Source organism: Populus euphratica, unplaced genomic scaffold (assembly GCF_000495115.2).
Source record: "Populus euphratica unplaced genomic scaffold, PopEup_1.0 scaffold13.1, whole genome shotgun sequence".
Lineage (NCBI taxonomy): Eukaryota > Viridiplantae > Streptophyta > Magnoliopsida > Malpighiales > Salicaceae > Populus > Populus euphratica.
Window position 1 is genome coordinate 1428325 of NW_011499872.1, and position 25275 is coordinate 1453599.

At 32.6% G+C, this 25275-nt stretch overlaps 2 protein-coding genes across 4 annotated transcripts in view; both read right to left on the reverse strand.

Moving 5' to 3' along the window:
• LOC105127604 (P-loop containing nucleoside triphosphate hydrolases superfamily protein) overlaps positions 1-10779 on the reverse strand; it is an 11067-nt gene extending 288 nt beyond the window's left edge. Inside the window, exons 1-33 of the mRNA XM_011028963.1 lie at positions 10515-10779; positions 10336-10425; positions 10145-10263; positions 8690-8803; positions 8523-8604; positions 8338-8405; positions 8189-8263; positions 7944-8089; positions 7758-7860; positions 7582-7662; positions 7334-7402; positions 7187-7246; positions 6943-7104; positions 6152-6208; positions 5045-5287; positions 4905-4970; positions 4623-4808; positions 4356-4460; positions 3927-3995; positions 3613-3735; positions 3322-3435; positions 3049-3135; positions 2750-2953; positions 2479-2667; positions 2122-2328; positions 1918-2007; positions 1692-1820; positions 1375-1472; positions 1168-1246; positions 889-1053; positions 709-777; positions 558-629; positions 1-253 (exon numbers count right to left, since the gene is read on the reverse strand). Coding sequence (XP_011027265.1) covers positions 14-253; positions 558-629; positions 709-777; positions 889-1053; positions 1168-1246; positions 1375-1472; positions 1692-1820; positions 1918-2007; positions 2122-2328; positions 2479-2667; positions 2750-2953; positions 3049-3135; positions 3322-3435; positions 3613-3735; positions 3927-3995; positions 4356-4460; positions 4623-4808; positions 4905-4970; positions 5045-5287; positions 6152-6208; positions 6943-7104; positions 7187-7246; positions 7334-7402; positions 7582-7662; positions 7758-7860; positions 7944-8089; positions 8189-8263; positions 8338-8405; positions 8523-8604; positions 8690-8803; positions 10145-10263; positions 10336-10425; positions 10515-10638 — 3885 coding nt within the window. The 5' untranslated portion in view covers positions 10639-10779 and the 3' untranslated portion in view covers positions 1-13. The remainder of the gene's footprint in view (positions 254-557; positions 630-708; positions 778-888; positions 1054-1167; positions 1247-1374; positions 1473-1691; positions 1821-1917; positions 2008-2121; positions 2329-2478; positions 2668-2749; positions 2954-3048; positions 3136-3321; positions 3436-3612; positions 3736-3926; positions 3996-4355; positions 4461-4622; positions 4809-4904; positions 4971-5044; positions 5288-6151; positions 6209-6942; positions 7105-7186; positions 7247-7333; positions 7403-7581; positions 7663-7757; positions 7861-7943; positions 8090-8188; positions 8264-8337; positions 8406-8522; positions 8605-8689; positions 8804-10144; positions 10264-10335; positions 10426-10514) is intronic.
• Positions 10780-12379: 1600 nt separating this feature from the next.
• LOC105127606 (haloacid dehalogenase-like hydrolase domain-containing protein 3) lies at positions 12380-16583 on the reverse strand. 3 transcript variants are annotated; one of them, XR_842669.1, is made up of 7 exons: positions 16165-16583; positions 15537-15643; positions 14400-14508; positions 14149-14310; positions 13303-13476; positions 12600-12774; positions 12380-12478 (listed from the first exon to the last, which is right to left on the reverse strand). XR_842669.1 is itself a non-coding variant. In XM_011028967.1 (6 exons), the coding sequence occupies exons 1-6, from the start codon at positions 16414-16416 to the stop codon at positions 12745-12747; spliced, it is 834 nt and encodes a 277-aa protein (XP_011027269.1). In that variant the 5' UTR covers positions 16417-16583; the 3' UTR covers positions 12496-12744. The 3 variants fall into 3 exon arrangements, 2 of the variants coding, with proteins under 2 accessions (XP_011027269.1, XP_011027268.1); XM_011028967.1 differs by lacking the exon at positions 12380-12478 and having other exon boundaries at positions 12496-12774; XM_011028966.1 differs by lacking the exons at positions 12380-12478; positions 12600-12774 and adding an exon at positions 13095-13209 and having other exon boundaries at positions 13259-13476.
• Positions 16584-25275: the final 8692 nt, after the last annotated feature.

A 25275-nucleotide genomic window follows, 5' to 3' on the forward strand; every position in this document is an offset into this window, starting at 1 on the left:
CAACTACTGTTGTTTAATGATCAGTTCTTTGCCCGGTTAAGGCAGCGATTTGTTTCTTGAGGTTGAGGATCTCAATTCCGTAGGAAGCTAACTGGTTCTTCAGCTTCTTCGAAGCCACCTCGTAGTTTCTGTTCATGAATGCCAACTCATTTACTGCTTCCTTGTATCTAAAATGGAAGGCATCTGACTTTGCTTGTGTCCCTCGAAGCCTCATTCTAAATTTTGCCCTTTCCTTGTTGTTCATGGCTTCTTCCTGCTTGCATTTGAGCAACACATGATATGTCTCACTAATCAAAAAGGAATCGCTTGAAGAAAATGACTTAACAACAAATCTCAATGTTTGAGGGACTTCCTCCTTTAAACTGATGTGATGTGATGCTACTAATGGATGGGGAACGCATCTTTTTAGGTTCAAGAAAGAAAAGAAGATCGAGTAATAAGTAATTAGCCCATGGTAGAGCAGCTTAAAGAGCATTTCTAACTCTTTGATTCTGGGATGAAACACACAAGTAATGCTAGATCTTGAATCGGATGAAAACAATTGTTTAGATACTTACGTTCTTCATTTTGGCCTCCATGCTAGAGATTCTCCCATTAAGTTCCTCAACTTGAACTTTAGACTCCAGTAACTGGAACAAATTCACGGTATCAGACCGTTCTGAGATAAATGGGGTGCCAAATCAACAAAAGAATAAATAACCAACCTACCATGTCATCGCAATGTCTAATCCACTTGTCCCTTTCACTTGTTATACTGAGTAGTTGATTTTGAAGATTCTGTCAAAAAAACATGTGACCGAGTAAATCACTAAATTGAGAGAGAATATCTGCCCTTTTCCCTTTTTCCAAATGTAAATTCATTTTGCAAACAATGCATGTAGATCGAACCTGAAAGTCATTTTCTGGTTCTAATCTTGTATCTAACCCTTTAATTTGAGTAAATAGATCATCTCGCTCCTTGGTCAGAATAATCATTTCCTTCTCAAGTGTATTCGCTTTCCCGCGAGCACAATCAAGTTCCATGGAGAGAGTGTCCAGATTCGATTTCAACATCTGGAGCGTAAGAGGAAAAAAGAAATTGGTTAATTCTGCTTTCCAAATAGAGTAATAAACTAATAATATGTTGTATAAAAAAAATTATCACATGAAAATGAACCTGTATCTCACCTCTTGAGATTGTTTGCTCTCAATATCAGCCCTTATCAGATGATTTTTCAGTTCATCAATCTCTAGAGACTTCTCTGCACTGGATCAGAAAAGAGTTCGACTTTGAGGACAGTAATAGCCAGTCGCCAGCGATGAGGTCACTAATAATGCAAAAAAAATACAGAAAACATGGCTATCGAACATGGTTATTTAGAATATAATATATACCTTGATTTCTTCTCCCGCTCGGCATTTTCCTCAGAACATGCAAGTTTTTCTGTGAGGACCTTGCATTCTTCCCTACAGGTCTCTAATTCGTTTCTGACCTATTGTAACACATCCATAATCAAACGACCAGACAAGTGGGTACAATAAAACAAAGCAATCATATACGCTAAAAGAAATGGTGTTCATTCTCAAAACAAATTTGGACGAGACAAGCAAATGATGACATTACAGTATCCCCACCAGACCCTGAACACAGCACGGAATTTGAAATAGAATGGCGTATTGAAAAATTCTTTAAGTGGAATTTTATATCTTACCTCTGACATTGCTTTGGTCATTGCTGTAATCTCTGCACCTTTTTCTTCTATGACTTCAATGGAAGCTTTCTCCTTGGAAAACCATATTGCCTTTTCCTCCTCCATTTCCAAAAGGGAATCACTAAGTTGCTGCAAAATCAGACAATCCCATGACCAAAATTCTGTCAATAAAAACAAGAAAAATAGTAAATTAATTTTTAAGAGATTAGACAAAACATGAGCTTACCATTGCCAACTCTTCCTTTTGTTCTGCTAACAATCTTATAGAATTTTCCAATTTTTGTTGGTCCAAAGTGGATTCTTCCAACCTTAGTCTCTAGAGACAGAAAAACATGATGCACAAAGTAGCACAAATGCACAATAGTCTTTCAGCTTTAATGAAGAATTAAAGAAACTGATAAACAGGGGAGATGTAAGAGGAAAAACTTACAAGGCGTGAAGCATCTTCCTGCAACACATTCACTTCAGCATTTGATATGTTAAGCTTTTCTGTCAGGGCCTCCAACTCTGAAGCCAAACGTTCATTTCTTGATATAGCCTCTTCCTTTTCCTTGTGTGCAAAACTTACTTCCTCTTCCAAAGAAGCAATGGTTGCTTCCATTTCAAATGCAAGAACTTCCAACTTTCTGTAATCTTCCTAAACAATACAAAAATGACATGGGAAAAAAAGAAGATAAGATATGAAGTCATCCGCATGATTAATTCAAGCAAGGGGGTAATTGATAGCTAGATTACAGATGTTCGATGCAAGGTGTACGAAACAGATATTAATATTCAAGGTCACCACCTGCATTGTCTCTTCAAAAGAACCTGCAAGACCCTTTGACTTTTTAGGATCAAACATCTTTGAACTCCTTTCAATCATTGAATCACGTCTTCTACCAGCCAGGGAGTCACGTTTGCTAATGTCACGCTCAAGAAGAGTCTTCTGACCATGCAATCGTTTTACCTCCCTTTCAGCAAATGTTTTTTGACCCTACAAACATGAAGTGATGAATTATAATCCAAATCATATGATTTAATTGGCATGGTAGGAAATTATGCATATAGAACAAAACCTCAAGTTTGGTTTTCTCTTGAACAGCATTCTTGAGCTTGGATTCAGTCTCTTTCAATTTCAATTTTGTTTTCTCAAGATCTTTTCTCAAATTTTCCTTTTCTTTTGCCAAGAAACAAGAAGATAAACATGACAATTCCTTTTGAAGATTTTGAATTTGAGAAAGAAATTCCTCCTTTTCAGAATTCTGATGTTCTGTAAGTGCCTGCCACAACCAAAGGAATAAGACAAGTACATCAAGCCATGCATGTTATGCATACGTGAGTTAAGTCAAATTAACCATTTAAACAAGTTTCTTACTCTCAAAGACTCTTCATAATTTTGAGTATTGTGTCTCAGTTCTTGTATCTGTTTCTGAAGACCCATAGATTCTCTGTGTAAAAGGAGCTGCATTGCAAATTTTTATTTATTTAGCAGAAATAGCCAGAAAAGAACTAAAAGGAAATAGTAGATTTCATTTAGTAATTTCTGTTTTCTTATCTGTACCAAACAAATAGAACTGCGTTATCTCTTTATCACTACTGCGGTTCATTTAGCTATAGTCCCCTGCATTGAAGAAAGAAACAACCATACCTTTTCATTCTCCACTTCATCAACTTTTTGCTTCATGCAATGGTATAACTTCTCATGACTACTAATGATTAATCCTTGTTCATGAGAGCTCTGGCAGATCAAAGCCTTGAAATCCTGCATTGCAACGAATTACTTTATTCAAACTGTGCCCACTAAAACATAGTCTAATATAGATTCACCGAAAACAAATAGCCTACCACACATCCAGAAGGTATTCGCATAATGAACAGTCATAAAATAAAATAAAATAAAATAAAATAAGCAATCAGTTGATATTTCAAGATTACTCACACTTATTGCATTGGATATAGAAGAAAAACTCTGGAAAACGTCATCCAAAAGAGAGGAACAGCTTTCAACAACTTCTTTTGAGTTCTTAACTTCAGACATGATGTCTTCAATCTCCAATGAAACCTTTATCAGAGTTAAAATTCACCTCTAGTTAAGAGATTAGGAATAAGCTTGCTAGGCATGGCCCAAAGTGTATAAATACAAACAAAAACATTGTAGAAAAATACATATAAGTACAGAAAATATAAAGAACAAGGACTGACTAGGAAGTAGGAATGCTCACAGAGATTAAGACAAAAGTAAAAGTCACCTACATCAATAATGTTAAGTTGTTCATGAGCAATCCTGGTCTCCTCCCGTGCATTTTGGAGCTCTTCATGGAGCTACGAGATCACAATAGAAAAGACAAAGAAGCATTACAAATTTTCCAACATAAAGTAAACGCAATAAAGTTTACTATAAATGCATAGCATAATGAAGAACGAATACCAGTTACCTTTCATTAACCAATGAAAACCAAACAGAAGTTAAAAAAATACCAACGTTAATATGCATAAAATTTTGTCCTAGTTTTGATGAAGACCATGAATACCTCTTGGAAAACACAGCAAAGACATCACTAATATATCATCTTTTGGAAACATCTTAGTAGGTATTTATAGAATCATATTCAAGCAGTCCATAAATTTGCCCATATGCACATCTTAGAAAACACAGAAAATTCATTGATGGCTCATACTTACCTCTTCAAACGTCTCCCTAGCACATATACTTTGCTCTGTTGCTAGCTCAACAACACTGTCTAGATTTTGCTGACTAGAGGACTTCTCCATTTCTAACATTTTAATCTAAACAACGAAAAAATAAGTTTAAATCACATGTAGTGGAAACAGAAGATGAAGAAATTCTAGGAACTATATGAACAAGAGAAAAAAACATAAAATTCAAAGATTTGAAAACAAAAGGTTATGAACAAACAAGAAATTGAGGAAGAAGAAAAACAAACAAACCTTATCTTGAAGTTGTTTGATCACAATAATGGCCTCTGACTCCCTTAGACTTACGTTTTTGTCCAAATTATTGGTACTTGTATTGCCATCAGAAGTAAGACAATTACCACATTTCACACATTTAATCAAATTAGTCTCACCAAGCTGTCTTCTTAAACAATCAATCTGTATCTCACTCGTAGTTCTCTGCATTGTAAAAATATAAAAATTAAACAAATGGAGAAATAAGTGAATATCCACATCCATCTCCTAAAAACAGATGTGATAAAGAAGAATAACAACCTGAGTTTCAAGTTTCTGAAGCAAGTCCTCATATTCCACTTGTATTTCTGCCCATTCATGGTCCTCCTGACACCCAAACACATATTAGCGCATCAACAGATAAATGAGAGGGTATATAGATAAAAAGAAAGGGCACAAACCGCAGTTGAGCCTTTCTTCCTAGGTGGCGCCTTTCTCCTATTTGTCACATGCAATAAGGAACATGGATCAGGAAGGGTGCAGTCTTCTGATGCATTATTTTTGCAATCTTCACTTTGCATATTGACGTCATCCCCACCTTCAATCTCGCTGACCAATTCTTGAAAGGGTAAAAGTGGTCCCATATCACTTCTATCTTTCATTGGTTTTATAGCAGAAGCCCTTGGCTGGATATTGGGATCCACCTAAAGCAAAGCAGAAGATTATAAGCTAGCTAATCAGCCTAAATCCAATTTATTGTGCAATATTCCATAGCTTTTCTCAACACATAGTTACAGTGCAAATTCCTGATTCCAGTACAAACTAGTTATCAATGTGCTTGATCATCTCAACAATTTCATAGGACAATATATGTCAGAAATCCCAGTGAATCCCGGTCATAAATCAAGTGAAACTTCCTAACACACACACACACAAGTACCACTACCCTATGCCATGGTTTTCTATTTGTGCAAATTGTGCCAAGATTTCAGATTATAATCCATTAATAAGGCAATACCTAAAATGTCAAACCATTAGACCAAGTCAATTCATGATAGAACAGTGTACAAACTACTATATATGGGCAAACTGCATCAAAAAACGTTTATTATATTCTATGATTATAGGACGCTCCTACTTTGGTTGGGCAAGAACTTCAGGCAATACTGCTGTCCACCTTTGTTTAACAATTGAATGCAAAGTCAAAGCTGGATTTCGAACTTTCATTACTTACGTATACTTACAAACACTCAATTATAGTTCAGTTTCTTTGAGTATACATCAAACTACGGAACCACACACATGCTGACCACGTAGCCTTGTCCTCGTTTCTTGAGAGATGGCATCCCTTACACCCCCTGGGTGGTCGTGTCCAAGTGAACGGGATTCTGTTACCTCTACTCAATGATTAACCATTGCAACAAATATCCATCACTGTCTAAAATCAACTTCAACATGCATAGGTTCACTATTGAATTTTGACCTCAAATATGATCTAGCAAAGAGTTTCCAGTTTCATGACTAACAGGAGAAAAACTTGAGCATTTTAGTAACAGCAAACATAATACCTCTTGAAGAGTTTCCCGTGCAAGATTTCCAGGGCACCATGTGTCTCGTCTCTTCCCCTGCAGAATGTAACGAAACTCCGTAAGAACGACGTAAGGGGTTATTTTTTAACTCATTGTTGGTCTCTCATCAACAAAAAGTTTTGCAACCTTTTACAGCATCTGCACCACTAAAACAAAAATTGAACAAATAAATAATGTAAATCAGACAACGATATCCAATCTAGGTCTCCATTCTCTAAGTCCTTTCTAAATGAGAAGCCCCTTCCTGTAAGCTAGTCTTTCGTCGAAACTTTCCACCATAGAATCGAGAAATGTAGCTGCATTATGACAGACAATCCACTCTAAGTGTGAATGCAGTAAAAAGACAACATCCCAAAAAAATGGCCAGCCGCCTAGGTGTTCACTCCACGGACTACAAGCAATTCACTCTAACTCGAATTCACGCAAATACCAAGAAAATATCAATAAAAAAATTAGAAATAAAAACATATTTTGAGGAATCTCAACTGCTCCAAATTAGCGCCACAAATATGATCAAACCCATTTATGTGACCTTGGGAGATGAGATCCTATCTGAAAATAAAAAGGTGCACCAAACTCCATTACCAATCCAATTGACGAATTACCCTTCTTAGTCTAGAAGAAAGTGACTAATCATCAACTTGTACTCCCCAAAATAATACCTAGCACCAATAATATCCACCATCCTACATTTTTTGCACAGAAATTATAGGAAGGTGCATCAAACATATGTTTTCGATGAATTATATTGATAAGGAAGTCATACAAACCCTCTTATGTTGATCACGACTCTCATCCCGATTAGAGAACAACACCATTGAACTCAAGTTTTTAATTCTCTTAGCTTGCTCTTGCAAAACCTTCTCACGTTCAACTTGAGCTCTCTTTTCCTCCTCCAATTCCAAAGCTATGCGCTCCCTCTCCAGTTCAGACTGCAAAAAATATTTTCAACATCTAAACACAAATCATTCCATGCATATGAAAAAATTAATATCAAAAGCAAGATGATTGAACCTGTAATAATGTGTTTCGAAGATTGAGAATCTCCTTTCCTAGGTGTTCGGATTGAGAACCCTGGATTGAAAACAATAATAGTTAAAAGGCGAGCAACTTTCGAAAGTATGAAAAAATAACTGTACCTATCATGTTAAGGGGGCTAACCCGTAATTTTTCCCGAAGCTCCTCAATCTCTTTCTTTTGACGCTTTAACAAGGCAGCATCTGTCAAAATCTAGCATGAAGAAAACATGGGTTACTCCTCCAAAAGAAAAAAAAATGACATCCAGAGACGATATGCTGGCATCAAAACATAAGCTCAAATTATGGAACACTTTAAAAGAGTTTTTGAACTTAGAAAGCATAAAAATAAGTACAATACAGTTTAGTTAGTGCAGGACAGCAAAAAAATACCTCATTCACATGTGCACAATTCGTGACACGCAACGCTCTGCTTGCAAACAGTAGACTACTCTTTGTCTCGTCTGCATGAATCTACAATCAACAAACATAAAAAACAGATGAAACCATAACACTTGTGCTTTTAACAATGTTAACCGAGATAAATTTGAATGGCTGCAGAATGTTACCTGTGCAAGAGTTATGTTGCATATTATAGCTGTATTTGCATTTCCACCCAAAGCGGGCTGCAAAATGCGTGTGAGTTTGCTATCTCTATATGGAACATGACCCCTAGATCAAATTGAATAATAAAAACAGTTGAAGTGTATGAAGTGATTAAAAAATAAAGATAGTCACACAAATATAGAAAATACCCTTGGCTTTCTGCACCCTCACTCAATTTCTTAATGACTGTGCCAAGTGTCATTAAGCTTTTATTTATGTGTGAACCCTCTTTAAGCCGAACACCTTCTGCTCCAGTTTTTGCCGCCCGTTCAGAACCAGCAAGGTCCACCAAATTCTACGAAAAAAAACATCCATACTAATTACCATAACGCCAACAGAAAGAAGCATAGCCACCATAAAGATAAAAGGAAACACAATACACTGAATCACGTACCAAAACCGATACACGTACAGCATCACATGAGTTGCTACTATCCTCATCCCCAGTCCTATCTCTACTCTCAATAATCTGTTCAATAATAAATATAAGGAAAATGATAGTATAAAACAAACAAAATCAGTGGGAGGAGAATTTGATCTTACCATACGGAAAATAGTGTGGGACCTACTACTATACAAGTTCATGTTTGTCTCTCCAATGTGCCTGTGAGCTAAAATTCGATGAAGAAAAAACAGAAACCAATTAATCATCAAAAAGCCAACGTAAAAAAATGGTGGTTTCTAACTAAAATCCAAAAATATTAACATTACGTCTAAAAATAACTTACATTCTCCAAACTGCATAAGGTCGAGAACTTGTTGGGGAGAGGCAACTATTTCTTCACGCAATCCAGCAACATATATTCCTCTCTACGTACACAAAACAAAAACAAATAGCTAGCAACAATCTTGGCAATATAGCTCATAATCTCCAAGAAACAGAAATTTTGAGTACCTCTGTACTTTCATGAATTTGCAACTTTCGATGTTCGGGAGCCAACAAGTCATTAATATCTTCATTATATATCTCCATGTAAGACATTCTCAACAGAAACTCCCGGTCCACATCCTAATTTAGAAATTAAAGTCTCATCAAGTAAGAGTAATAAAAAAATTCCTTGCAAAATTAAAAATACATATCCAAACTTTTACTCAATTGTTAAAGCTATTTCTACAAATTATAATTATTATCGTTGATGCCAAGGTCTCACTCTCTTATGTTTCACTAATGACCTTTCCGTGTCCTTGTGATTTCAACTCCATCAATACAATGGACAATCTTTTGCAGAGATTAAAAGGGTCGTCTAGTTTGGCATTGTTATGAGTCAAAGTAGAACTTAATTTTGGAGGTACATGTGGCATCGATTGAATGATCGTGGGTAATGAAGATGATGTAACATGTGGCATTTGGTAAGATTAGGTAGCTGCTACAACAAAATTGGTAACCTTGTATAAATAACTAGCTCGTTTATCATTTTAATCATCGAAGGAAATGTAAAGCAGAATCGTTTCTGTGTCTTCCTTTGTAAATTACAACTTCTCTTCTTCCCTATAAACACTTAATTCTTGTTTATATAAATTTTTAACATAAAAAAGGACCATAACCACATAAATCAAGAAACTGGAGGACTCGGTCAGAATTTTAGAAGGGTAAATTCAGAATAGTCCTTGGTGTTGCCACCCAAAATAACCAGTTCTTTGAGAATAGAGTAAATGGGTTGAATATTTGGGAGAAAAGTTAGTACTCATTTGTAAGGGACTAATTTTGGGGTCTTATGGAATTCACAATCTTTTGAAGACTGTTAATCATTAGGGGGTAAATGGTGACGGTTATGTGGTATTTCACAAAATCATTATTATTGGATTTATGGAGTTAGAGTGCAAAAACAGTTTGGAGTACCAAATGATTCCACAATATTTTCAAGAAATTTGGGATATAGTCTCGAGTTTTACCTAATCAAACAGTTAATATGGGAACAGCAGCAAGCTATAAATCTTTTGTTAATGGTGAGTGAATCAAATGGAAACTTTTAATCAAGATGGAAGTTAGAACATTTATGGAGTTAGCAATCGTTTGTTGTCAAACTGCATGTCAAACTATTACTTTTGTTAATGGAAGTCAGAACATTTATGGAGTTAGAATAGAGAACCTTGTATACGTAGCTAGCTCGTTTCTCATTTTAATCATCAAAGGCAATACAAAACAGAATTCTTTCTCTCTTCCTCTCCTCTCCATAAACATTTAAATTCTTCTCTATAAACACCTAAAACATGTCCAAAAAGGAAAGGCTCACTGCCATCTAAAAGCTAGTTAAAAAAATCAACATTAAACAAAACAATAAAATATACCCAGAAAATTGTGTAAATCTCAATTAACATGCAACTAAAATTAGATTCAAATTAAAATTACCTGTTGTATTATATGAAACAAATCATGCACAGCAAGAGGAATCACGCCAGGTTCATTAGATGTTCCTCTCATTGTATGCGTCTTTCCACTGTTAGTTTGTCCATAAGCAAATACAGTCCCTAAAAATCATAATTACACTCTTGAGTTAATCCAACTCACTAATTAAAATCTTAGTTGCTTTCAAAATTTACCGTTGAATCCACGAACGGCAGCAGTAACAATTTCTTTAGTTTTGGATCTATAAACCTCTTCAGTCTTACACGCTTCACCAAAAACACGATCTAAGCAGCAAAAAAAAATTGAAAAAATTAGCAAACCAGAGGTAAAACCTAAAAAAATTCAAAAAAGTGGAATGTGAACTTGACAGCACCGAATTCGAATTTATTGGAGTAATTAGGGATGAAAATGGAGCTTCCGGAGATTCTCCATGGAGTGGACTTTGCGTCTTCTGCTGATAATGGTCTTGCTCTGACGGCGACGTGGATTCTCTCCATTTTCGATTTTTGGAGAGAGGGAGGGAGTCAAGAGTTGATGTTTGAAAATTTGAAAAGCCCTATTTTTGGTGTGCCTGGTTTTTTTTTCCCGCCCACGAGAGAGTCGTTTTTCTTTGTTTGTGTCTTTATTGGATTGGTTTAGTCGGGCCTGGTTACGGAAATGGGCTTTTTTTATAGCTTACTTGATTTTATTCTACTGACTTTATTTTTAAAAACTCTCTCTTAAAAACTATTAAGTTTATTTTTTATCAGGTGAGCTTAGTTGAATTTAGCTGGGATAAAAAAAAATCTAATAAAATTAATTATTTTTAAAGAATTTTAAACCAAATGGAGTCGAATTGAGTGATTAGTTTTATTTTATTTTTAATTTATAAAAATTAAATTAATTCATGACTCATTTAATTAGGGGGTTTTTAGGTTTTTTTTAGGCTTTGATTTAAGCAGTGTTTGGAAATATAGTTAAAGTCATATTTTTTTATAAATTTAAAATCATTTTGATTTTTAATAAGCAGATGTCATAGGTAAATATTTTTTAAAAAATATTATTTTAATATATTTTTAAATAAAAAAACATTTTAAATCATAATCATTATTATATTTTCAAACACTCCATTAATGATTTTGGGTCTTTAGCCTAAATTGGACAATTATTTAATGGGTCAAAAAATAAAAAATTTGGGTCTTTAGCTTAAATTGGACAATTATATAATGGGTCATAAAATAAAAATTGAAACTTTAATCTATAATGCAACTTTAATTACTTAACGGGGTAAAAATAAAAACTAAGAAATGCTCATTTCAATTAATATGACATGTGTGAATAGTATTACGGTATAATATGTTTTCAAAAGTATTTTTTGCTGGGAAGTATATTAAAATATATTTTAATTTTTTTTATAAACATGTTAAGACTATTAAAAAAATAAAAATATATGAAATCACAAAAATAGCAATAACAGTTTTGAGAACTCGTTTATTTTTTATTCAAAAGTGTTTTTTTAATAAAGATGTATATTTTTTTTTACTTTTTATTTTTTTATATTTTCTGATTTTTTTAATAAATTAATATTGAAAAAATTAAAAAAATATTATCCCAATAAATTTTCAAATAAAAATTATTTTATAAAATAAGCCTTTCCATGCACTGCTAAAATGTGCCAAATGGAAGTTTTGCACCATTTTAAATGTCTAAGTTTTGCAAATAATACATTTTCCTATGGTTACGGGGGCTTCAGGATACAAATGATTAAATATTTTTACTTATTTTATCATAATAATTTATCTTGTCAGTCAATAAATTAACTAATTATCTCATAATTATATTAGTTACCAATATAATATAATTGTGCAATTATAATTGAAAAGGTATATTGTTATCTTCAAAAGGAAATAGATTCATTCAATGCATTGCTAAAAACAATAATTAATCTTTTTTATAATCTAGCCAATCCCTTCACAATTATAATAAATACCAGCAATCAGGTATGATTTAATAAAAGCATTTCTTGTTGTCTTTAGATAAGTAAAAAAAAAACCTATTTAAATTGTGAAAAAAAAATCATTTTAAAGTAATTATGAACTATATTTACGTATATTGCATTGTAAATATTTCAGAAGTACCACAGCAAGCAGGTCTGCAGCTAAACAAGCCGTAATTTACTGTGCTGATCCCTTCCAGGGATATCGAGTTCTGGGCTTCAATTGTAAGATTTGTCAGTATGGTTTTTCTCTTTTCTTTAGATTGATGAACTCAAGAAAAAAATTAGCAGATAACCCTACGTTCCATGCAAATGGACCACTAAAAAGGACGACCACCCGTCAAGAATATACCGTGTATTGTCTGCATACCATCAAATAGAAAAGAAACAGGTTGTCTGCATAAGAAAACTTGCAATATATAAGCGAGATTTACAAGAGATGACCAATTACTTGACAAGGGAAAGGCTGTATTCTCATCTTACATTAGTTACTACCCTCACGGCCTCACTTGTCCTTCTACAAACTACAGAAGAAGAGAAACGCTATGCACAAACTCTTCTTTAAAGTCGAGGCAAACCTTTACATATAGAGGGCCTCTTAAAGATTGTCACACAAGAAAAATATCTTTCAAACGCGCACTCCTATCCTCTGCGCAATCTGCATCAGCAAAATCAAAGTGATCATTCTAGCTTTTTTCAATGCAAGGATAATTACAAACAATGATGATGATGACGGTAATAATTGGAATGTCTATAAGTCATGGTATATAGTGTGTAATGACTGTCTCGTGCATCAAACCATGGAAGAAGGCAACCTGGATCCTATTTACAGTAAAACTGAACCCATAATCGCTGGCTGACATACTAACTAGAGCCAGGAAATAGTCACCTCTAGAAACGAACATATACTTTGCATGTCAGGTCACAATCCCTGTAAAGATGTTGACATGTTATGTCTAATTTTAGCAAAATTACTTCGAGAATAAACAGGCTGGTTTCCAATTTCAATGCAGATACAACAATCCTAGCTGCCGTTTGTGAACACATCTCCATGCAAGTTTACAAGAGCTTTAGCGATCAAATACTGTCATGACATTTGAAACATTAAGGATTCCAAGAAATATTAATGTGATCTCTTTCCCGCCCTCAGTTTTCACCTAGTTCTATATTGATTATTGAAGCCTACCTCCTCAAAGGAGTGGACATCACTTCCCCAAAGCCAAGCATCACAGCCTGCATCCCTTGCACCCCATATATCATTCCTACGATCATCGCCTACATGCACAACATCTTCCGGTTTTACTTCCAACAACTCACAAGCTTTTAGAAATATTGTTGGATTTGGCTTCTCCGCTGCAACCTGATTAGAGAAAGAGAGCAGAGTGATTGCCGATACCAAGGAACTTTATCCTTCATCTAATTTAATTTTTTCATATGAAAAGATTATTAATATCATAAGAATATCACCAAATGCCATGCACTTCATGCGTATGATCAATTCTGAATGCAACAAAAATGAAACAAAACTCAGTCATTTAAAGGTTGTGCTCAAATTTATCTTCCAAGAAATCAATTTCACTTTACTTTAGTTTGCATAATAATATCGAAAGAACCTTATGCAGACTTCATTCCTTTCAATTCTTTGAAAGTAACTATGAGACAAGAAAGCAAATCTACAAATTTGAAGCAACTTTAGTTTCCCTGTTTCTGAGTTTCTTAAGAACAAGAGAAATGACTACTGATGAGCAACCTGTACAGATCTATTAGTATTTGATGTACAGATGAAAAATAAAAGCCCGTACACCATTTCATGTAATTCTTTTTTCTCATTTTAGATATATCTCAAAGAGAGTAATGACTACTGATGAGCAACCTGTACAGATCTATTAGTATTTGATGCACAGATGAAAAATAAAAGCCCGTACACCATTTCATGTAATTCTTTTTTCTCAGTTTAGATATATTTCAAAGAGAGGAAAGCAGAATAATTCAATGCATGTCTCTGTGCGTGTTGGGGGAGTGATTTACTTACTTCAGCTGAAACTGCCACGGCATCAAACCAGTGATCACAGTTTAAAGCCCGCAAGAGAGGTCTCAGACGAGTGTCAAAGTTTGACACAACAGCCAATTTTACACCCGCTTTTCTGATGGCCTCAAACACTTTCTCGGCATCCGGATCACAGAGGTGCCAGGCCTGAAAAAAACAGCATATGAAAGTTGTAACCAGAATAACAACTGCATTACAAAGGTGATAATTTTCTATGTGCAAACAATCTACCGTACCTTTTCAGTGGTATAGTAGGTATAAAGCTCTTCAAAGTACTGAGCATCTGAGCAGCCAGTAGAAGAACTGACTATAAACTGCCAGAAGGGTCTCCCATCATTTACATATCTGCGATAAAATATTAAAAATATATATATCAAGCTGTTGACCACAAGAAAAACAAATTCTTGCCAAACATGGCATACAATTGGAAGATAATTTTTGACAGACAAATAATCCATGCGTGACCATAGGCCTTTTTCGTGTAGACAATATGCCTTTGCACATTGTACCTAGGAAGATTCAGACTAGAAGCCAAATTGTCATTATTGGACCCTCAGAAGAAGAAGAAACTGATAATATCAGAATAATGACGGGAAATTCAACAACTTTTACAAAGTAGCATGCTTGGAATGTGTGGGAATCTAGGAGATACAATATACAACCATGCTATACATAAAGAACATTAAAATGGAACTGATTCTTTTCCATGAGCTAATATTTCTATTCATGCTTTTAGGTTGTTTCCTGGAATCGCTGAGATTCCCAGGAGCACATTCTTAGAAATCATTCCAGCATCTATTTAAGGATTTTAAATTGTTTGAGAGTCCAGCCTGTCCATATCGCATCAAATACTCTTATGAAACATGCACTGCACACTGAAAAAATTAAAGCAGGCCCATGCCTCATATGATAACATTACTAACCATACATCTAAGCAAATTTGCAAAAGATCTTAGCACAATTACCATGGTTTGTCTACTAGAATCATCTGTGGGGACATTATAAGCAGTTGCAGTTTCGAGCAACTTGCATGTAATAATTCTAGGTTTGTTACACATGATGAATCTGGTATCACGTATCTGTCAAGCAGAAAGAAGTTTACTATACAAGGTACCTTGCTGGCGGCGTTATTTAACTCATTCCTAAGAAAAGGGATGAAGACACAGTACGAGCCATTATAGCAATACAACCTAACAAAACAACTCAATAATTTCTTTGCTACCACTATTATTGCTACTCCAACAATCCAGAAAGACAATGGATGGAAGAATAGTAATCTTTTAAGAAAATCCACAAGTTCTAGTACATGGATTCCAGCGAGGAAATCATAAACTAATTCCATCTAAATGCGAAAAGTAAAAAAGGGAGCAGACCTGAGACGAGATCGGCCCCAAGGCTGCCCATAAGCCCATCGGTATCTGTTTAATATCTCATCCTCAGAGTACTCCACTCCATACTTCTCCCCAATCTGTCTATATATCTACAACAACAAAACAACAATTTATCACTCCATTCGTATCAAAATTAGTTTACAAATATAGAAGAGAACCAAAAAAAAGAAAATGTTAAATACCACCCAGAATAATTTATCCAGACATGTAAACAAACTATACAAAGCGAAAGGCATAAATTATTCACCGTACATGTTCATACAGGGAAGAGTTACATACAGAATCCATGAATGAAACAAACTCAGACTCCCCTAATCTACACACAGATCTTTCAGCTCTAATATAACGAGAGATGGGAACTTTTGATTTAAGCTAGAAGCTGATTTCACTGACAACAAAGATCTTCATGAGAAATGTTGAAAATGACTTAACTGATCAACTACAAAATTCAGAGCTCAGCATATTAACAAAATCACTAGCAAAAACAAAATTTAACACAAACATCACCACTTGGAAACCTCATAACACAATCCACACAACCAAAACACCCTAAGCCCGGAAATCAAAACACGCAAAATCACAGTTTACACGCGCGCGCGCGCGTTAGTACCTGAGCCATGGGCTGTGAGGGAATAACAAGAGTACCAACAGCATCAACAAGCAAAGCTCTATGTGAAATATCACCGTATAAAGACTTCCTATAATCCTCATAATCCTTCACTGCTGTAGATGCAGATGTTGAATACTTGGCCAACCCATTAAAAGAAGACCCCGATCCCATTACCCTCAAAGGTTTGTTGTTAACATTATTAATGAAGAATCTTGAGAGAAGCCTTGTTAGTTTTGTTCCTGTTGTTGCCATTACTGTCTTAAGTTCTGTTAATATTGTGATCTTTGTAGCTACATTTATGCTGGCTTTGGTTCTTCGTGCTTTTGGGTTCTCAAGTGGCGAGAGCAGGCTTTTAGAAAGCAGAAACCGGGGACTTGAAGAAAGAGGGTCGAATAATTTGGGAGATTATAGTAGTGGGCTTGTAGGGACTAGAATGTTACGGTTTTGCCATTTTATGGATATTGGATAGTAAAGTTGTCATTGTGAATGTCAATAATTTTAGGGATTAAATATTAAACACTCGATTATAATAAAAAAAAATAAGCTGGTACACAAAATAAAATATCAAGGAATAAAGTGATTTTGAGTGCTAAACTTGAATGTTTGATTTTTAATTTCTACAAAAATATTTCCAATTTTTTATATATAATAAAGTGTGTAAGTGGATATATGTTGATTGCATAAATATTCTATAAAAAACAACATAATTTCTTGCACAAATTTGTTCACCAACTTTGATGTCTAAAATAAAAATAAATTACATGTGTGTGGGTATTCTTAAATTCATTTATATTCATAAAATTAAAAAAAAAAACAATATAAATTAATATAATATTTTATTTTGTATATCAACTTAATTTTTAAATTTTTAAAGATGGTTCATAGTCTTGATTGTTTTTATATTTTAAAAAATAAAAAATTTTATTTGAAATTAATATTTTTTATGTTTTTATATTATTTTAATATGTTAACATTAAAAATATTTTTTTAAAAATAACAAATGTTACACTTCAACACACCCTGTAGCAAATAAAGATAGGATAAGAGGAAGGTTCCTGCCTTTTCTCTTTCATGATGAGGAGGGAGGAATCAAGGTTGTATGGATTTTTGCCTTCTTCTCTCTTTCTCTTTTTTGAAAAGTATTTCTAACGTCCACCCATCTCGAATCATGAATCACGTGCGAGGATGCGAGCACCGGATCGTACGGTCAGCAGAACCCTAAATACAAAATTGGAAGGTTGTTTAGATGATAATTAAAAATCATCATTTAAACAGATGAAATAAAAAACCAGACTCATAATATTCATGAATCAATAATCATTGAACTCAAAAGTCAAAACCATTATCTAAATAAAAATCTACACAACGTCATAATTTGATACAAAGTAACTTTTATTAAAAAGTGATTTTTAAATTGTTTTTTAATTAAAAATTTAATTATTTTTTATATATATTTCAATAATTTTAACATGTGGATACTGAAGATATTTAAAAAAAATAATATTGTTTTAATATATTTTTAATTAAAGGAAATTAAGAAATAACTACGTCACTACATTACAAGCTGTGAAGCAAGCCCTACAGAAGCCATGATGTGGCATGCATTGCAGGTAGTTAAACGCCACTTCATCAAAACAAATTCTAGCATTGCCCATCTTCACACAAAGTGGGGCCACAAGTGGGCCCCATTCTCCCATGTCATCATCACTCATATCCTTACCATCACAGTGGGCCCATTTTTGGTATCCTTCGGTTCCAGGTGACAAAATGATCAACGCAAGCGACATGACAAGTCTAGTAATCTTTAGCAATTCATTTATATTAATGTTTATATAATATTTTTTTTTATTATTTAAAAAAAATTAATAATTATATAAATTTTCAATAAACTAATAAGAGAATTTTTAAAAATAAAATCTAAATTTAATCAGTTAAGTTATACACCTTAAAAATTAATATTTATATAATATTATATTCATTAAATATATTTTTTAAGATTACCCTACTAATTAAAAACACAAGTTTTTTAATAAATGATTAATATTTATATATTTGTTTAAAATATTTTTCAACACAACCCTACAGGTCAAGATAAAAATATATTTTTTAATATTTGTAAACATCCAACAAATGTTTATATACTTGTTAAGTGGATATATGTTGATTGCATAAATATTCAATAAAAAACAACATAATTTGTTGCACAAATTTGTTCACCGATCTCTAAGACAAAAATAAATTATATGTGTGTGGGTATTCTTAAATTTATTTATATTCATAAATTTAAAAAACAATATTAGTTAATATAATATTTTGTTTTGTATATTGACTTATTTTTTAAATTTTTAAAGATGGTTCATAAGTACTGTTTGTTTTTATATTTTAAAAATATTTTAAAAAATAATATTTTTTTTATTTAAAATTAATATTTTTTTATATTTGTATACTATTTTAATATGTTAACATTAAAAATATTTTTTTTTAAAATAACGGATATCAAACTTCTACACACCCTATAGCAAATAACGATAAGATAAAAGGAAGGTTCCTGCCTTTTCTCTTTCATGATGAGCAGAGAAGAATCAAGGTCGTATGGATTTTTGCCTCCTTCTCTCTCTCTCTTTTTTGAAAAGTATTTCTAACGTCCACCCATCTCGAATCATGAATCACGTGCGAGGATGCGAGCACCGGATCGTACGGTCAGCAGAACCCTAAATACAAAATTGGAAGGTTATTTGGATGATAATTAAAAATCATCATATAAACAGATGAAATAAAAAACCAGACTAATAATATTCATGAATCAATAATCATTGAACTCAAGAGTCAAAACCATTATCCAAATAAAAATCTATACTACGTCATAATTTGATACAAAGTAACTTTTACTAAAAAGTGATTTTTAAATTGTTTTTAATTAAAAAAAATTAATTATTTTTTATATATATTTCAATAATTTTAACATGTGGATACTGAAGATACTTTTTTAAAAAATAATATATTTTTAATTAAAAGAAATTAAGAAATAACTATATTTTACATTACCAAGCTGTGAAGCAAGCCCTACAGAAGCCATGATGTGGCATGCATTGCAGGTAGTTAGACACCACGTCATCAAAGCAAATTCTAGCAGTGCCCATCTTCACTCAAAGTGGGGCCACAAGTGGGGCCCCCTTTTCCCATGTCATCACTCATATCCTTACCATCACAGTGGGCCCATTTTTGTTATCCTTCGGTTCCAGGTGACAAAATGATCAATGGAAGCGACATGACAAGTCTATTAATCTTTTAGCAATTCATTTATGATTAATGTTTATATAATATATTTTTTATTATTAAAATAAAAAAATAATAATTATATAAATTTTCAATAAAAGTACGAGATAATTTCTAAAAGACAAATTTAAATTTAATCAGTTAAGTTATACATCTTAAAAGTTAATATTTATATAATATTATATTCATTAAAGATATTTTTTAAGATTACCCTACTAATTAAAAACACAAGTTTTTTTAATAAATGATTAAAATTTATATATTTGTTTAAAATATTTTTCAACACAGCCCTACAACTCAAGATAAAAATATATTAGTTAATATTTGTCAAAATTTAACAAATGTTTGTATATTTGTTAAAAAAATTGAAAATATAGGTGAAAATACAGATAAAATTATGGAAGCAAAAAGCGACAGGGAATTTACAAAACGTAGGAAATTCTCAAGAAGAAAAGTACAAGAACCCTTTCTTGTAAATTTCGTTGTAACTCTTCGAACACGTCATGGAACTGTTAACGTTGACATAACGTTGGTCTTGTCGCTATGCACGTGCCTCACAGGGTAGTGGAATTGTGTGAGTTATTCCCACTAAAGGGTAAATGCTTTACATTATTTATTAAATAATTGGCCATCTGCTTGCCTTTCACATCGCCATCTCAATTTCAAGTCCAAGGAAAGATTAGGAAAAACAATCCATCAATATATCGATTAATAAATAAATTATTTTTCAAAAACTCATCCAAAAAATTGATTTAATTTTTCACGAATAAAAAATAAATCAAGGATTCAAGCTAAGAAAAAGGTAAAAAGGAAATGAAGATAATTTTCATTATATGGGATTAAAATGGTAATGGTTATTTTTTATTAAAAAATATATTAAAATAATATGATATTTTAAAATTTATTTTTAATATTAATACATTAAAATGATTTAAAAATATAAAAAAATTAATTCTACAAACGATATGTTATTACAGTCGAGGTTATGGCAGCAGTGCAACCTCAACTCTGAAAATATTTTGAAGTTGAGATTTCACCACAGGTAATCTAAAACATGGTCTAAGAATAACGTTAACCATTAAGAAAAAAGAATTCAAAGAATCTGCACCATTCCATCTTTCTTCTCTGCCTTGCAACAACCTAGTTCATTTTCGATCATAAAAATCTTATTACAAGATCCAATGTCATTGTTTTTATTGAGATAAAACACTGAAATCTGTACTTACAAACGTTAGGAAAAATCAAAATTACACCTCCAAGTGACCGTTTATGCAGAGCATTGTCAGCCACACGAGGGCAGCTTGAAGCACAAACCACAGGTTCTCAATTGGTGGTTATATAGTTTTCGAAGGAAAAGCAAGAATGCGATGGAGGACCCATTTTCCACCACAAAAGGCAATGCTTAAGATTGGGTTTTGACATGAAGATAAACACCAGGACTGTATCAAGAGCCAAAGAGCCCACGACCTTGAAATCGATGCCTCTCAAAGGGACCATATATACAGACACAGTGATGGGTGGGTGGGCTAGCTTGACTGTAAGAAGGATATCTTGGATTCTAGACCACATCTGTGTGTTCATGATCTTGACGGCTCCCATGATTGATGAAGTCGGTTTTCAGAATGGATGACAGAACCAGGTATCGAGCAATATATAGACGATAGAATCAGTGGTGGTTGGAAACAGGTTGCGCGGAGTTGTACCTCAGCCTTAATGATCTGGGCTCTTTTATTTTTTACTCAACGTGGAGATATTACTGAATTCATGCATTAATTAAGATTAAGATTCTTTAAAATAATTATAAATTACACAAATCTCTCATATCAATTTAGTACATTTAAATAAATTCAAATAAATCTCTCTAGCCTTAAAATTTAAATTTTAAAAAACCAATGAAGAAACAAACCTCCTTAATCATTAGATCAATCCATTAGAGTTTAAACTTTGCTCCACTTGATAGATAAATTTAGCTTGTATGTTATTATTCTAGATTCAAAATTAATAGATAAATTTAGCTTGTATGTTATTATTTTAGATTCAAAATTAAAATAAGTAAATAAATAAATTCACTAAATCACCAAATCAATCCATTGGAGTTTAAACTTTTTTATTATTGTTGTTGTTGTTAATAGTTTACTACCGGTCTTACATGTATGCAAGTATAATGGAAAATGACTGGGGGAATTTATTTTTGACTCATCTTTTCTTTGAAATAATTGTGGGTTTTGTTTTTTTTTTTCAAAATTCAAGAATACATATGTATATCTGCAAACCAATTTCCATGTCTTGAAATTAAATTTCATTCTAACTGTATCTTAAATAAATTATCTATACTCAGAGGTCATCTTCGAGTGTTGTTGTAACGAATGTAAATCAAGTAGGTTGGATAGAACACGGAACTATGGAAGGACACTGCTGACAAATTGGTCTCTGCAGCCGATCCATCCCCTTTCACGACTACTTGCTTATGTGACTTTTTGTACATAGCAATCAAAGTCTCTTTAGTTTTTTTATTTTTAATATATTAATGATTATTTTTTATTTTTTATAGAAATACATTAAAATAATTTTTATTTTTTAAATTTTATTTTTAACTTCACTGTATCAAAACAATTCAAAATATTAAAAAAATAATTTAAAATAAATCATAAAAAACAAGTTGAATAGCAGCCTAGACATGCATTTCATTCTATGTTCTTGAATTTTTATTTCTTTTATTAAATAAATCTCGGTCGGATAATTTGAAACTTTTCTTTCTTTCTTTCTTTCTTGAACAACTTAAATGCAATAAATATGAAAATATTTTCCAATATTTCAAGAATACTCACCGTTCCATACTCCATACAATTTCACACAGGCTTAGATTAATTTTCTAGACCATTTTTCTTCTTGGTTTTTTATGGGGCATAGTTTTTTTCTCCGCACTTCAAAAAGGCAACATTAAAGCTGCTTTATATATATATATAAATAAATAAATAAAGACTACTTCCCTTGAAATTATTCGTTGCCTAGTATGGAGTCTTTTTCCATCGATATTTTTAATTTTACATCGGTCAGTTTCCACCAAGAAGAGTTTATGGCCCTGATAAGTGATCGATCACCTGTAGTCCACATAGGATTTTTAAACAATTCGTTGCCATTTCCACAACTAATCCTCCTCCAATCATGCCCTAAGAACCCATTATGTTTTCCCAACTTTTCTAATTTTATATATTTGTTTAAAATATTTTTCAACACAACCCTGCAAGTAAAATAAAAATATATTTGTTAATATTTGTAAACATTTAACAAATTTTTATATATTTTTTTAAAAATTAAATATATAGGTGGAAATACAGATAAAATTATTGGAGCAAAAAGCGACAGGGAATTTACAAAACGTAGGAAATTCTCAAAAAGAAAAGTACAGGAACCCTTTCTTGTAAATTTCGCTGTAATTCCTTAAACACGTCATGGAACTGTTAACGTAGACATAACGCTGGTCTTGTCGCTATGGACATGCCTCCCAAGGTAGTGGAAGTGTTCTGAGTTATTCTCATTAAAGGAGAAATGTTTTACATTATTTATTAAATAATTGGTCATCTGCTTGACTTCCACATCACCATCTCAATTTCAAATCCAAGGAGAGATTAGGAAAAACAATCCATCAATATATCTATTAATAAATAAATTATTTTTCAAAAACTCACCCGGGAAACTGATTTAACTTATCATGCATAAAAAATAATTCAAGGAGTTTGATTAGTCTTCTCGAGCTTAGAAAAAGGTAAAAACGAAATGAAGATAAATTTCATTATATATTAAGATTGAGGATTAAAATTTATTATTAATTAAAATAATTTTTTTAAATTTATTTTAATATTAGTACATCAAAATAATTTTAAATAATAAAAAATAATTTTAAATTAAAAAATATAAATTTTTAAAAAATTATATTTTTACCACATAAACAAACAATATATTATTAAAGTCGAGGCTAAGTGGGGTACGGCCTCAATTTTTTTATGATGTGTTTGAATTATAGCAGTGGTAATGATTTAAAGTTTTTTTTATTTGAAAATATATTAAAATAAAATTTTTTATTTTAAAAAATTATTTTTAAAATTAACATATGAAAACATTTTAAAAATATTAAAAATATATATTTTATGCATAAATAAATAAATTTTAAAAGAATACGATTTCCACCGTTACCGAACACACTCTTAAATATTTTGAGATTGAAATTTCACAGCGGGTAATCTAAAACATTGTCTAAGAATAACGTTAACCATTAAGAAAAAATAATTCAAGAATTTGCACCATTCCTTCTTTCTTCTCTGCCTTACATCAACCCAGTTAGTTCATTTTGATAATGTGAATCTTATTACACCTCCAAGTGAATAAGATTCACTTCTTTCTTCTCTCTTCTCTGCCTTAAAACACTGAAATCTGTGCTCACAAACGGTAGGTAAAATCAAAATTACACCTCCAAGTGACCATTTATGCAGGGCGTTGTCAGCCACACGAGGGCAGCTTGAAGCGCAAACCACAGGTTCTCAGTTGGTGGATATATAGTTTTCGAAGGAAAAGCAACAATCCGATGGAGGACCCATTTTCGACCACAAAAGGCCATGTTCAAGATTGGGTTTTGACATGAAGTTAAACACCAGGACTGTATCAAGAGCCGAGAGCGAGCCCACAACCTTGAAATCGATGCCTGTCAAGGGACCATACAGTGATGGGTGGGCGGGCTAGCTTGACTGTAAGAAGGATATGTTGGATTCTAGACCACATCTTTGTGTTTATGATCTTGACAGCTCCCATGATTGATGAAGTCGGTCTTCAGAGTGGATGACGGAACCAGGCATCGAGCAACACATAAACAGCAGAATCAGTGGTGGTTGAAAACAGGTTGCGCGGAGGTGTAGCTCAACCTTAATGATGTGGGCTCTTTTATTTTTTATTCAACGTAAAGATATTACTGAATTCATGTATTAATTAAGATTAAGATTTTTTAAAATAATTATAAACACAAATCTCTTGTAACAATTTAGTACATTTAAATAAATTAAAATAAATCTCTCTAGCCTTACAATTTAATTTGAAAAAAATCAATGAAGGAAACAAACCTCCTTAATCACTAGATGAATCCATTGGAGTTTAAACTTTGCTCCACTTGACAGATAAATTTGATTTATATGTTATTATTTCAAATTCAAAATAAAAAAATAAAAAATTTGAACCATACATAAATACATACAATCACCTAAAATCACATCAAAATGTATGAGATCTTTTTTGATGAAGCTAAAAAAACTTCACTATACCTGGGCTTTCTTCATGGATAGTGATGGTCTAGGCGGTGAGTGTTGCTTGCAAAATAACTTTTCGATGCTAAAATCAGTTTAAAGCTTTTTCAAGAAAATATAATGTAAGAGAAGCAGATGGAGAGATAACCAAAGTGTTTTTTGATCTTGTTGAGATGAGAACTTTTGAAAATATACAATCTATCTTGAAAAAAATCGAGAACAGCTCACTGTAAAAGATAATAGTTTTATTTCTTAACTCATTCATGTCTTATGGTAGCTTGATCATGTCCCATTTAGCTTGCACTGTGAGTAACTCAACATGAAAGGTAGTAGTTATAGCTGAAGTTATAGCTTGTGTAACTCAACATGTACAATCGTAGCTAAGAAATATAAATGATTTGACAGAGACAATAAAAAAAAGAAGAGAAATGAAAGAGGCAGAAAATATAATAATTTTACTGGGGCTACAAATTGACCCAACCAAGTTACATTATAGCTCGGTTGCTAGCTTGAGATGGTTAGGTTGGGTTGAGACCAACCAAAT